Source organism: Geospiza fortis, unplaced genomic scaffold (assembly GCF_000277835.1).
Source record: "Geospiza fortis unplaced genomic scaffold, GeoFor_1.0 scaffold896, whole genome shotgun sequence".
NCBI lineage: Eukaryota > Metazoa > Chordata > Aves > Passeriformes > Thraupidae > Geospiza > Geospiza fortis.
Window position 1 is genome coordinate 388,237 of NW_005054556.1, and position 14,010 is coordinate 402,246.

Below are 14,010 nucleotides of genomic sequence, written 5' to 3' on the forward strand. Positions count from 1 at the left end.
CATGTCCCTCTCCCGTGGGGTGCAGGGAGGCCAAACTTTGGGAGGGCAGGCCCAGAAATGCGTGTAACAAATACTGAAGGGTCAGACGTGCCTGCATCCATGTGCCCTCCTGGGAGGAAGAGGAGGAGGAGGAGGTCAGTGGCCTTGCCAGGAAATCCCACATTTTGGGGCTGCCGTGCTGAGGGTGGGTGGAAGCCAGGGGAGATGCTGAGGTAGGAGGAGCTGGGAAGGTGCAGGGCTTGAAATAGATGGCAGAGGCTGTGGAAGAGCAGATTTTGGCTCAGGAAATGGGAAGGAAGCTTTAAGGGAAGAAGCAAAGCTCTGTCTGTAACGCACCATCAGAAGTGTTTATTCTGTGGCAGTGAGAAGAACCCATAATCAGCTGTGAGAACACCAATTATTTAAAACAATTCCAGCAAGTACAGCCCTTGACCTCCCTCACCATCCCCACCCCCCCAACAAAAACACTTTGAGTGATCAAAATTTATTTTAATTCCTTCTGCTTCAACACCAAGTATTTGTTCAACTGGATTTGCTGTCATCATGTAGGAGGGGAAAGAAAAATTAAAAAAAAAAAGAGCTTGGGCAAGACAGTGAAGTTTTTCGTCAGCTCTAACAACAAGATGTCATTTGTTCTGAAATAGTGCAGAAATCATAGAAGTCTTATAAAAGTTATCGAGTCACTGGAGCACTGAACACTTCAGAATCTGTGTTGCTTGCAAATCCTGATTTCTTTTTGGCAGCTTTTCTTTTCTAGATAGGAGAGTGATGGAGGAATCGAGTCCGTGGGCAGGTCCACACCTTTGCAGTCACACTAAAAGGATGAACTGGAAGCACAAAAAGAGAAATACAGACAGTGTAAGAAATGTTGTCTGACAGGGAAATTCCTGTCCCATGAACACAGAGTTATGTAAAAGAAACCCCAGACTTTTACCTAGTTCAGTACAATCAATCAGCCATGTGGTCACTGCTGATTTATGTCCCTGCTTGACACAGATGTCACACACTCACATTCCTGTTAGAAACATCAATTTTAAGCCTATTGTGAACATAATTCCTTACTGATGGGAGCTAAATGAGTGGTTGATGTCTCCCTCTTGGGTGGCCCAGCAGAGGGGAAATGAGCACCCCACAACCCCGATCGTCCCGTGCCTCAAAGTGGGGAGGGGGGGAAGGGAGAGGAGCAAACACTCAGCTCCTGTTCTGTATTCAGGGCACATCCCCACTGCCTCATTATCACATCAGAGAGCCTGGACCCATCAGAGCTTTCATTACACAACCTCTTCCTCCCCCAAGAATTTCTAATTCCGCCATTTTAATTTGTTTGGGGGACTCTCGGCAGCCTGCTCCCCTATCAGAGAGGAAATCTGGTTTATTAGACAACATCTCAGAGCAGTTAATCCTGCAACTTTATTTTAGACCTTGAGAGGTCAATGCATAATTTAGAGGGGTTTGGATTCCGTTCTGATTGCTTCTTGCTCAAAGACAACCTCAGTTATAGGAGTTCAGCTTTCCCAAAGCTCTGCTTTCACCATCAGCTCTGCTGCCACGGGCCCTGACTCCTGTGCCTGCCCCACAGGGTCACATCCTGGAATTCTCATTTCCAGGGCAATGGGAGCAAACTGCAGCTGCAGCCCCCCTGCAGCACTGTGAAACTCTGAATTACAGCCTGCAGCACGGGAATCCTGTGGCTGACAGGCAGGAATGAAGGACCAGCAGGGTCTTTCCCAGCCACAGCCCTCTCGCCATCAATAACTGTTGCATTTTTGCTGCCTTTGTTTTGCTGGTCTGTAAGAATCCCAACAATGATGTGGTCAGTGACATAAAAAGGCATAAAAAAGCAAAGGAGATCATTTCTAGGCAGTTCACAAAGGCTCCTCTGTCACAAGGTGGTGCAGAGAAATTCTGTGCTGGTGGGTCCTGTTACAAGTGGAGGGAGTGGAACCTGGAAATAATGTTATTTCATCTTTGTGACACATAAAGAAGTCAATTCAAATGTCAGTTCTCAATGGAACATGAGATCTCTCGGAAATGTGAGGCCCATTCAAACCTAAAAAATAAGAGTCAGGTATAAAAATATCTGGTGGATTTTCAGGACATGGTGCCATTACAGAGCTGAGAGCTGGAGAGATGGACTTCTTTCTAAACAAAAAGCTAAGAACAAGAAATAATTTTCTGGATTCTCTAGTGTTTGTCTCATTTCCTTGAAAAGCTCCTGAAACCAGTGTCATGTTTATTCAGCTTTTAATCAAGAGTGAGGCAGTCCTCTTTTAATTAAAGCGGAGCCAGTTTTAATGCATTTTAACAGCTATAATTCTATCAAATGCTCCATTTAGATACTCTTCTCTGACCAAGCCTTACTTATCCAGAGCTCTCATTATTCCAGTCAACTGTGGTGTTGCCAGTGCTCTAAGATAAGGGATTGTGGGTTTCTATGTTACATACAAATACATGTGTTTACCACTTCCAGGTCTGAGGAATGACCTCCATCCAGGACAAGTAAGGAGTTTCTGCCCTGCCTTGCTGACCTTGCCCCCACAGCTCTGAGAACCAAGCACAGCTCATGTCACATTTTTGGTAAACCACCCTTTCATTTCCCTGTGGGCACTAAAAGCAGATATTTACAACTAAGTGTGTGTCTGATCTAGAGATACACAAGGCAGATTTTCAGGAATGAAGATATGTATGTCATACATGTTTATGTGATATACAGGGGCTGTGTTTGTCCTTTCAACTCCATAAAAGTCTACAGGAAGGGTTTGTGCTCCAGCACACTGTTTGTGTCCAGAACACTGAAAAAGGTAATTAAAGTTTTTTTTTCTGCACCAGTTTGCAGACTTAGACCCTAAATGACTCTCCCAGTGCCTGAGGTTTCAGAGGCACAGCGCTGCTCTGCAGACAGAAGCCGAGCTGTCAATACCGGGCTGCTGGCAGAGCCCCACTGCACGGCCTGCTGGGAACGTGAAAGGATTTGCAAACAAAAGCGGGAAAAGCCCAGCGCATGACCAACCTGCCAGTCCAGCGAGAGACGTTCCCATCCTTTGCCCGTGTCCTGACAGACTGCAGTTTGTCCATGCGGTGTCCGTCCGTCCCACGCGGAGTTCCGGGTGCCTCCTGGAGAAGGGAGGAGCGAGGCTCGGCGCGGCCCCGGCCGGGATGCAGGGGGCGCGTCCGGGAGCTGCCCGAAGGGCTCGGTGCCGCTCCGCCGGCAGCACGGCCATTCCAACACTTGTCGGGCTTGGGTTTGGGGCTTTTTATTTATTCTCCTGTGGTTTGTCTGGATTCGCTGGGAAGGGCGGGGTCCGTGAGGTCCTGTCCTGACGATGCCGAGTGAGCCGGAGGAGCGGGGGGGGGAGAGCGGGCAGGGATGGGCCGGGTGCCCCCGGTGCTACCTGACCTTCTGCAGCTCCTGCCGCAGCCAGGAGGGCAGCGGCTGGCCCAGCCTGTGCAGCAGCAGGGACAGCTCCACGTTGTGCTCTCGGTAGTAGCTCGACAGAAACGCTCGGGACTGAGAGGGGGAGAAACAAACCAAGATGAGGTTAGAGGTGACCCACCCCACAAATGGGCTCTCACAGGGGAACTCAATGCCCTCTCTTCCAAAGCTCAAGTTTCTCATTTGTAAAAACATCAACCCAGTGAAAATACAACAAAGGGGGGAAAGTAATCAGTGTGTTTATTTAAGGTCAGTATTAAAACTGCTCCCATAAATTTCTGAACAGCCCTTACCTCTTGGTCCATTGGTGGGTATTTCCGACCTTTGCTTTTCCCCAGGCACTTTGTTTTCCCTCCTTCCAATAACTGGCACCAGAAGCCTTTCTGAGGGTCAAACCTGTGGAGGATCATATCTTTTAAAAGACCTTGCTACAGAAACATCTCCTGGCTACTGAGACATCAGTGTTAGCCTAAAATTAGTGCTGCACACATCTCTCTAGATGACTGGAATTCTGAGGACAGAGTAGGAAACAGCTTTCCTCTCCTGTGTAAACTCTGGGGATTCATTTTTTCCCATAAATCTACCTTGGAAGTGCCCAAAGGCAGGAAGTTTTCCCCACTACCTGCAGTGGGTCATTTTTGTTGTCCTTGTCCAGCCCACAGGGTGATGTGCAGGTCTCCTGAGGAAGCGCTGCTTGGGTGCTGATGACTTAATGTGCCTGAAGAAGAAGCTGGCTGCTCCCTATCACTGCATCTCAATACCATTTTCCTTCCTAGGATGGCATTGTAGCATAAACACTGTCTTAGCAGCCTTATCTGAGCCATGCCATTTGATTGTGGTGTCTGAAATGCAGAGATAGAAGGGGTTTGGATGAGTGCTTGCAAACGCGCTCGCTGAGGAACGAACGGCACCACGTGGCATTGGGTTTGGAATTTACTGCTCTGGGACTGGAAGCAGCCATAAAACATCCAAACACTGCTCATTCTTGCTGCTTAGCAGATGTTTGAGAGGGATGAAGGATAATTGGCTGGAGCACAGAGTTAATTAGTTACATACCACCTTTCTGCCCCTGCCCTGTCCCTATGACACGGATGCAGAAGTGAGTGAATTTCAGGAGAAGGGTGAACCTTCTCCATGGGTTTTTTCTTGCCCAGCCTATTAATGCAGCCTGACCTTTGTTTCCTAAATTGTCTCTGTAGCTGTATCAATTAAAAACAAATAAATCATTGATTAAATGTGCATATTGATGATAGATTCATTTCTGCTTTGGCCTTTCCCATCTGGTCCTTGCATGGTGAAGTGCTTCAGCTGCCTTGCATTGATTTCCCAAGAGGAGCAGCAACATCGTGTGCTGGGTAAAAGGGAAACTGCAAAACTATGCCCCAAACAATCCTTCTGCCTCAGAAGGAGCTTATTGAACATTATGAAAAGGATGTGCAAAATTGGGAAGGGGAAAAGAGGGTGAGACAGTTCGGGCTGAATTCAACCCTCTATGTTCAGAAATCACAGAGCTCTTAGGGCTTCTGTAAATGTAATTTGGCACAGTGGAGGTATTTATTTAAAAATAGTGATAGCCCTAAGGCTAAAGCTACAGGGGAGCGTTTTAGAGCTGTCAGCAGCAATCCTTGGAGGCCTGGTTATCTTCCCTTCCCTGCAGAGCAAGCCTGGGGGAGAGGCAGGGTTCTGGGAAGGCAGTACCTGATGCCAGAGGCAGGGAATGCTTGCCAGGGCAGAGCCAAGCAATGCCTCCATGAGGATCTCACTCTCTGACAGAATGCAGCAGCCCTCCAAGGGAGAACACTTTCCTAAGCACACTCCACTCATCCTGTGTTTTCCTCCAGCCCTGCCTCTGTGCCCCTCTGCTCCCCTCCCATGGCTCCCTTCTGCCTGGGTTGATTTTATTCTCCTGCAGGACTTTCACACAATTACTCAGGGTGATGGACTTGTTGCTCAGTGCTGTTCACAGGACTGGCTCCTTAGGCTGCTTCCTGACACCTTTAGGAATGTGTGCTGTGCAGTGGTTAGGCAGTAATGACTGGGAACAATCCTCTGCAATCTTTTCCCCTTTGACAAGCCCTGCCAGAAAGCAGCTACACCCTTTAATGCATTTTCCCCTTCCATCCCAAATCCGTGCAGAAGTGAGGGCTTCCACAGCACATTTGCATTCTTGATGCCTCTAAACAGGGAGTGCATAATTTAATGGATCTGTTTACAATCCATTTTTCCTGTCCAAACCAGTATGAGAGGCCAAATTTCTTCCTGCTGTGCGACTCCACTGACTTTAATTTAGTTCCAGCAAGGAAGATGTATGTCTGTGGGTGTGGATTTAAAAAACCCAGCAGAAGGCACTGCAGATGTGAGTTGTTCAAGCATCAATAGCTCAGCTCTGTGATCAGACTCCTCCTCCCCTCCACCCTCTTTGGAAACCAGTGACTTAAAAAATTGCATTCTGAAATCCAAAATTCTTTCTCTAGAAAAAGGTTTTGGCAGAGCAACTTCCTTAAGCACTGAAGTCTTACTTTGAACCTGTGATATAAATAAGCTGAACCCTGCCAGGAGAGGAAACATTAAATGGAAATTGCAAGCAGAGAGGAGCAGTGTGGGGCAGCTGCAAAGTCTGTGGTTGTGTTTCCCTCAGGACCAGCCTGCAGGGAAGGTGAAGCAAAGGCTTTGCTGCTTCCCACTCCATGTGCTGGCTCAGGGGCTTGGAAAAGCAGTGCCAGGCTTCCCAGACCACAGCTATCCCAGGGCTGGGGCTGTAAGGAGATGCTGCTCCTCACACAGGGAGGCTCAGGGCAAAAGCTTCTTACAACTTTCTGCTGGACTAAGAGGGGAGAGGAGAATTCAGCCCACTCCCACCCCTGCAGGAGTCTCAGCTGTACATGGAAATCCAGACAGGAAAATGGGATTAGGGAAGGGGTGCTCCTCACCCAGCCTCTGCCATCAGGCTCCTTTGGAATGATAAAGCCAAACTTTCCACACCTGACACTGCAGGCTTCAGCTCCTGGAGACTGATGGGAGAGAACCCCAAGCTTCTCCAAGTTATTGTTGTCCTGATGTGTTTGTAATTAGTAATGCGGGGATCCTGGTGGGAGGGGATGTGCCCTGGGATCCCACAGGGCAGATAAGAAAGGGAATACACTCACGTTAGGGCTTCAGAGTAATTGTAGTGAGGAGAGACTCCCAGAAACTTCTGCACTTCATCCATCACAGTAGCAGGGTCACTTCTCAGCTGCTGTCCATCAATAATGAGCAACTGCAGGGGTAAATATGGCACTGATTTGGAAACAGGACTAAGGGTAACCAAAAAATGGCATTATTTCACTTCTGTGATAACCAGGATTTAAATTAGCACAACTTTGTACAGTGCTAAAGGCATTCATGTGGACAAACTCCTTTTTAGGTTTGCTTTTTACTTTATTGAGTTGGATTTGCATAGGTGGGCGCGTTGTAACTCTGTGTGTGCATCTTGTTCAAATGCAGGAGTTAAACCTCCCAAGCCAAACCCGACAGTCAGACAATTCTGAGAAAAGAGATAAGGAAAGGATGTAAAATATTGTTGAGGTTTATGATGTGTCTGTGGGAAATCTTGAGGAGAGAAGGCAGCAGCTCCAGGTGAGGGCAGAGGAGGAGCCCAGGGAACAGGGCAAGGGATGCTCAGCACCCTCTGCATGCTCAGAGTTTGCCAGAACATCCTCCTCTCCTTTGGAGGAATAAGTTTGGATGAGGTGAGGAAGGAGGAGACGTGGCCTGTTTGCTCCCAGGGCAATGCTGCCCTTGCTGCCAGCTCAGCAGCTCTGGGCAGGACTCCCTCCCCATTTATGAAAGAGTACAAAGGCCAGAGAAGAAAGAAGGAAGTAAATGACTGAGATTTCTTCCCTTCTCCTGGAAATGGGATTGACCTGCTTCTCTTCTCTTTAGTACAGCTGAGGCTGGATAAAAAGAAAAATGAGGATTGCAAGAAGGCAGAGCTCCTAGTTCTTTTTGTTGTTTGTTTGTTGTTTGTTTTTCCCTCAGATCTCTGACAAAGCTGAGGCAATGCTCAGCTCTGCCTCCTTTCAGCACATTCTGTGCCACCCAGGGCAGTCTCTGGGGATCCTTGCTGCTGACAGAGCCTTTCACAGCTTTGCCTGACAGGAGGCACAGACCTGAACTGCCATGTGACCATGTCCTTGGACAAAGAGGGCCCATGCATGTGCTTTGTAGTACTAAAATATTTGCTTTAGGTTATTTTATAATTATTCCTTCAACAATGGAAATATTCTTTAGATCTATGGGCTTAGGTAAATTTTTCATGGCAAAGGTTATAAAAGACAATCCAATAAAATATCTGAAGGAAGAGGGGGCAAAAGAAGGAATCTGTGCTCCAGCCCTGAGAAAGGCCAATTCCATCTGAGGATCAAAGACATGTGAAGTATTCTATGATGGGGACTGACTAGGGAGCAGGATGAAATTTCTATTTCTGAAAAGCCCTGGCACAAGGTCTGACGCTGCAGCTGCGGCTTTCCCGGGGCACAGGAGCCTCGGGACCGCTTTAGGCCGTGCCAAGGCTGGCCGAGCTGGGCGGGCTCCCTTACCTGGGAGGGCGGGAAGTGCGAGAGCCACCTGTGGATGTGCAGCGCGTACCAGCCGGGGGCCAGGCAGCGCCGCTGCAGCGCCCGCAGCTCCGGCGGCGCCCGGGGGCCGCCCGTGATCACCTCGTAGAAATTGAACCTCAGGGCGGCGGGGTCCTCGTGGGAGCGCTGGTGCTGCAGGGAAATACGTGCCACAGGGATGCTGCAGATGAAGCCTGAAATCTTAAAGATCTTAAAAATCACTGTTTTACTGCTTTGCCTCGGCAGCTGGAAAGCTGCCAGTGAGATATGACCCGGTGCAAACTGCAGCCCCGGCCGTGCTTTGTTCCTTGCAGAACTTGCTGGCAGGGTCAGAAATGATGTATTTCACGCTATCCCAGCATTATTAATCTGAGGCTATTTTAACACTGCATTTAGTGTTTCCGTTATGTGTTTGCCTGTGCCATTTTCACAACCATGCTTATATATTTCCCTAAAAATAGAATTTTTAAATAGTGCAGATTATAGAAGGGTGCGGGCTCAGTAAAAAGCAAGGAAGAGCATCCTGGAGTTTCCTGGGGAAAACAACAGGCTTGCTTTTGTTTCCAAGGAGAGAAAAAAGCCAGTGTCTCCAGTCACAGCTCTTTTTACCTCCTTGGAAACTTCAGGAGATGCTGGGTCCATCTGAGCACCGCTGCACACTGCTGAGCACACACTGGGGGAGGGAAGTGGGGCCGGACTCTCAGCATCAAGAGCTCTGATTCCCTGGCTGGGCTCCTTTCCCTGGGCATGGAGCAGTGCTCTCCCTCTGTGCCCTGTCAGCTGTAGAGATTAAACTGTTTGTTTCCAGCTGGTGGCAGCTCTGTGCTGGGAACTTTCATCATTCCTGGCACCGGTGTCACAGGTGCCAGCTGCAAACCTGGCATCCAGCACCCTCCTGCTCCCACGGGGTGCCAAGGCTGTGCCACAACTCCCATTACTTGCCCAAGGACACAGATTCCCACTGATACCACCAGCATCCCCTGGCAGTGGCCCCGCTGTGCATTCCTGGGGACACAGGATTCCATACCTGGTACCACGAGTAGGCGCGGTCCGACGGGTCAATGAGGATGGTGATGATCTTGGCCTTGGGGATGAGGGAAGCAGCTCTCTTGGGAGCTTCCTCAGAGTGGAAATAGTTGGCACTTTTCTCAAACAGGAGGTCGGTGGTGGTGTTGGAAGGAGTGGGGAAGAATTCCATGTACCTTGGAGGGGAAGAGACTTGTCAGAATGAGCAGCAGCACAACAGGGTCACGGCCCCGTGCTTCCCATTTCATGGTGGGTGACAAGGGGAATTTTCAGACATAATTCTCAAGAAGCAAAATTGAATTTTTTAGCTCAGCCCAGACTGGAGTAATGCCGAGTGCATCTTGGCTCTTGGCTGGTGCTGGTAATAGCTAAAGCCCTCATGAAGTCTGGTAATTAGGTTTTTCCTGTGATGGATGGGATTTTTGCTAATAACTTCAGTGTCAAAGGGATGTCTTTCACCAGTTTGGTGTGAGTTCAGTTTTAGCTGCAGAAAAAAAATGGGAAAAGCTTCAAAATGTCAACATTTAATGTCAACATTTAAATGTCAAACTGTTTAATTTTAACATTGTTGAAGTACTTCATTTTGGGACTGACATATCTTTGCTTTTGGACGCTTTCAGAATGCAAGATTTGAATTTTGGCTTTGAATGTTTTTTTCCATTTAAAATTGATTGGATGGATCCTTGAGAAGAGATAAATGGAACCTCACTTCATGAAAAGCCACTTTGGAAGGAACAGTGCAGCTACAGCTATGACAAGACAGAGATGTTATTCAGCATGAAGACAGAACTCATGACAGAACTGCCTCTTGCATTCATTTGTGTGAAAACTCAGAAACTTCTTACTGTAATGTCTAAACAAAATTAGGGGCTTGATTAAATGCCCCATCATTACCAATTAGATTCTCTTTCCATCTGATAATTCCCAGCATAACAAATTCATCCAGTAATTAAGGGGATGTCACACCCACTCCTGGAACTGTTCCACTGTGATTTTCCATGCATTAAGAATGGACACCTCGTTTTTGTCATTCTTCTTACCAGTCAATTCCCTTGTGGTAGTTGTTGCCATTGAAGAATTGAACTTCCTCAAAAGTTTTTGGGCTGGGGAGATTGCTGATAATGGAAGGGTGCATCAGAAGGAATAAATAAAGGGCTGTTGTTCCTATGACAACGAAAAGAGGCACCATTAGGAAATATTGAAAAGTTAAAAAAGCACCTTTGACTTTGTAGAAACTTTTAAATGCTCTCCTTGTGCTCCTTACCTGTTTTCTGGGGTCCTATCACCAGGAATTTGGGCAGGTGGTCGCAAGTTTTGTCTCTGGACCAAATATCCCTGTGTCTCTTATCATCACACGGGTTCTGAAGGACAAAAGGTGGGGGTGCCCATCACACTGGGGATCTGAAACCTCTGCAGGGTCTGAGTGCTCTGCACTAATGCCAGAGCCCTACACTGAGCAGCAACATCCCACAGTGTGTGCACAGTGGCTGTGAATGACTGAGGACAAGGTTCAGTCATTAGCAGAAAAGAAAATGAAGGGGAAAAAAAAAGATTGGAACATTGATTTAATCACGTTTCCATCTGAGCTTCAGATGGAAGCCTCTGGATGGCTTTGAGGCATTACTTTTTGAGCTGTCAGAGTGGCTCTGGATGCATGGGGCTTAGTGCCAATTTTAATTTACGTGAGAATGCAAAAGGGAAGGACAAAATAGAAATGTGGGATATTATTCATCTCCTTATCTTTCTCCTACCTATGAATGCAAAATAAAAACCTGTGAACAAAAGGCCCTGCAGAAGAGGTTGGGACTGGCTGCTCTTCAAAGCAGTTATCATACAGGTGCTGCTTTTGCAGAGGTAACAGAGGATACACTTTGCTGGTGAATAAAATTAACTAAATATGATGGAGAAAATCATCAGCTGAACGGAATTGCTGCAGCCCAGTGGAAATATTATAGATTTATACTTCCTTTGTAGCTGGGCTAAAAATTATAGGGGAAATTTTCTGCACCTTTTGGCAACTGTAAGCCCTAACTAACTGCACAGGTTTCCTTGGTGCCCTCCTGGATTTAAGCCTGTGTAACCACAAGCTCAGCGTGGCTCAAGGCATTCCAGGTAGAAAAGGCAGGTACATGTAACCGTTAGATGACAGTGTTGAACTCACATTCCCATGCTCGAAAAAGGCTTTTTAGAAGAAGAGATGCTCGTTCCAATGAGGGGATTGCAGCTGGAGGAGGAAGAGGAGGTGCCTTTACCTGCCACAGGGGATCAGTCTGCTCAGGGAAGAGCTGGAAGTACTTCTGGGCCAGCTGCACGGGGGGCAGCGTCTGCAGCCTCAGGTTTGTGGAGCTCCTGACAAAGCTGGCGAGGTTGGCAAAGGTGTAGAGGCCCAGGCGGTCGTTGCCGTAGTTGGACAGGTGGGTCATGAAAATGCTGATCTGGGGGCAAGAGGAGCCTTTCAGGCATGGCACACCAAAAATCCAATTTGCTGTCCCCCCCTGGTGCTGGCTGGTGTGCCTAGAATAGCATGGCTGTAAGTAAGGGAATAAATTCTGACACAAACACTCCCAGGCTTTGTGAAGGATGGTATCTCAGCTAAGTATCTCTGTCTTCATTTTCTCCTTAAAGCTGATATAACTTCTTGTTATCAGCCTTTACGTGGCCACTGCCTTGTAGATCTCATGATTTATTTCAGAGGAATAAAGAGAGTTTATAAGAACAATGTGACCAATGTATTTCCCAGCATTTTCTTTCCACGAGGTGATTAAACTCAGTTTTGTGGTTGTTTTACCTGTAGATTGTCATTATTTACTTTTGTGAAGATGGCACCAAACTGAATGTTGTCACTTGGCTGTTTTAGTCAGTGCAGTGGCCTGAGCTGGGATGGACTGACAGTGAAATTGGATCACAGCTGCAGGCAGATTTGGGGGACTGAAGCAGCCTCATTCTGAAGAAATGAGCTATCAATAGTGGGGACACCTGGCAGCAGTGGGGACACCTGGTTCTCAGTAAATGGTTTGCTCTGCACAGAGATAATTGTGTCCAGGTGAGCCTTGTCTGGGATGATTAGGAATGGGAGAAGTTTATAAAGTCATGCGGAGGACAGTGGGATAGAGGTTGTGCTTTCTTCTTTTGGAAGCTGCTGTGGAAGTCATGTTCAGGTCAGTGGATTTTGAGTTTTTAAATTCAAAATGAATGGAGTTGGTGTGCTGGAGGGTTTCTGGGTGTGTTTTGAGTGATGCCTTGCCCAACCCAGGCCTGGAGGACAGCGTTTATGCAGCAGTCCTTTGGAGCCTGGGCTGTGGGTCAGATTTGCTTGAGATAGTTCTGAAATACCTCTGTGTGTGTCTCAGGAAGGGTTTTAGCAGTGATCCACCTGCAGAGAAAGCTTTCTCTCCTGCAGGTTCCTGCTCTGCTGTCCCAGGCTTGTCCCTAGCCCATCAGGGGATGAGAAGCCACCAGCTTCCCACTCTCATCCTCTTGCTGTGCCAAGGTGGTGCTTCTTTAACCACCAGCCCCCAGTGCTTGGAAATGTTTCCATCAGTTTGTTAAATTATTAACAAGGAGCTTTTAGTGCTCCTCCAAGGAGGAGACAGATGGAGCTTAGGAGAAAATGTCCCTCATGGCCCCTCTGCAGTGGGATGGCATTCTGCACACTTTATGCCACAAAAGGTAATTTATTCTTCCCTTTTATTCTGCTCTGGGCCTGGGCTAAGCAGAGATTGGAAGCTGTACAAATTGTTTTTTTTCCTGTGGATTGATTTGGTGGATTCCAGTGCTTGTGTGTTTTATGACCCCAAATGTTTGACATAAACAGAGTGAATCTTAAAATTACCCTGAACTTGGTGCATGTCTCTAAGTACTACCCCAGAAACCATAAGGAAGGTAATAAATCATCCTCTCCTCACAAAATAAACCCCAGCCAACACAAAGAGATCCTTGCTAGTTTAACTCCTGCAAATGTGCAGAGTTCGTCCTGCAAACGGTTTTAAAGTGCTGCAAAGGAAAACACTTGTAGGAAATGTTGCTGGAGAATATCACCTTGCTTCTGGAGCATTTGTTTGATGAGTGCTAAATGACATTTAATGTTATTGCACCAAATGAAGTATGCAAGTAAATCTGTTTGCTCGTTGTGCTTTGTTTACCCTTGGAAATGGATGAGATTGTTTTTAATGTTAAAATGTACTTGTAGGAGATGAGTATTTGCTTATTCTGGGAGTTTCATTATGTTGCAAACCAATTTAAAAGATCTAGTTAATAACTCTTCATGGAGTCAAAAGATCTTGGACACTCTTTTGACTTCTTTTGCTCCAGTGGTTTTTTGGAAGTGAAAAAGCCCCAGATATGATGCATTATTCATGCAGTAAAATGGGATTTAATTCTTTGTCATCTACCTCCAAATCACTGGGGATGAAAGGTGATGGGTTTGAACTGCTCACTTTAGAGCATGGATGATAGCAGATTGTTTGCAAACTAATGGCAGGACCATCACACCATTTCACTGTGTGGTTTTTGTCTCTAGGGCTATTTCACATCACTTACAACTAGAATTTAGATATACAGTGTTTTCTCTATATGGAATGGTGTTTTCTCTATATGGAATGTTTGTATATTCAGGCTTGTGTTATAGAAAATGAAACCTACAGTAGTTAGTAGTGAGAAACAAAGGGCTTTAAAAAAATTATTTGAACAAAAACCAGTGCCTTGAAACTATATCCTGTACTCAGAGTTTGTGTGCTTGCTCTGGATACACAGCCCTATTAATTCACAATAAAGAGGTTTTTTTCCCTCCTGTAGCTGCCAAATTTAGCACAGCTTTAGCTAAAAGTACTTGGTTTTGGACAAAGATTAGCCACCTGCCTCTGGAGGGCACAGCTGGAGTGCGACACAATCTCAAGGATGGCAATTCTGTGTTGGGAATAAAAGATTGGCTGATTCCTTTCTGCTGGTATCTGAAAC

General features: G+C 46.8%; 1 protein-coding gene across 1 annotated transcript in view; it reads right to left on the reverse strand.

Annotated features, from left to right (window-relative positions):
• Nucleotides 1-468: 468 nt before the first annotated feature.
• The window catches only part of NDST4 (N-deacetylase and N-sulfotransferase 4), a 64,643-nt gene continuing 51,101 nt past the window's right edge, over nt 469-14,010 (reverse strand). Inside the window, exons 7-15 of the mRNA XM_005429556.2 lie at nt 11,307-11,489; nt 10,319-10,415; nt 10,095-10,218; nt 9,056-9,230; nt 8,011-8,181; nt 6,580-6,689; nt 3,727-3,829; nt 3,011-3,508; nt 469-827 (exon numbers count right to left, since the gene is read on the reverse strand). Of these exons, the coding sequence (XP_005429613.1) occupies nt 3,389-3,508; nt 3,727-3,829; nt 6,580-6,689; nt 8,011-8,181; nt 9,056-9,230; nt 10,095-10,218; nt 10,319-10,415; nt 11,307-11,489 (1,083 nt within the window). The 3' untranslated portion in view covers nt 469-827; nt 3,011-3,388. The remainder of the gene's footprint in view (nt 828-3,010; nt 3,509-3,726; nt 3,830-6,579; nt 6,690-8,010; nt 8,182-9,055; nt 9,231-10,094; nt 10,219-10,318; nt 10,416-11,306; nt 11,490-14,010) is intronic.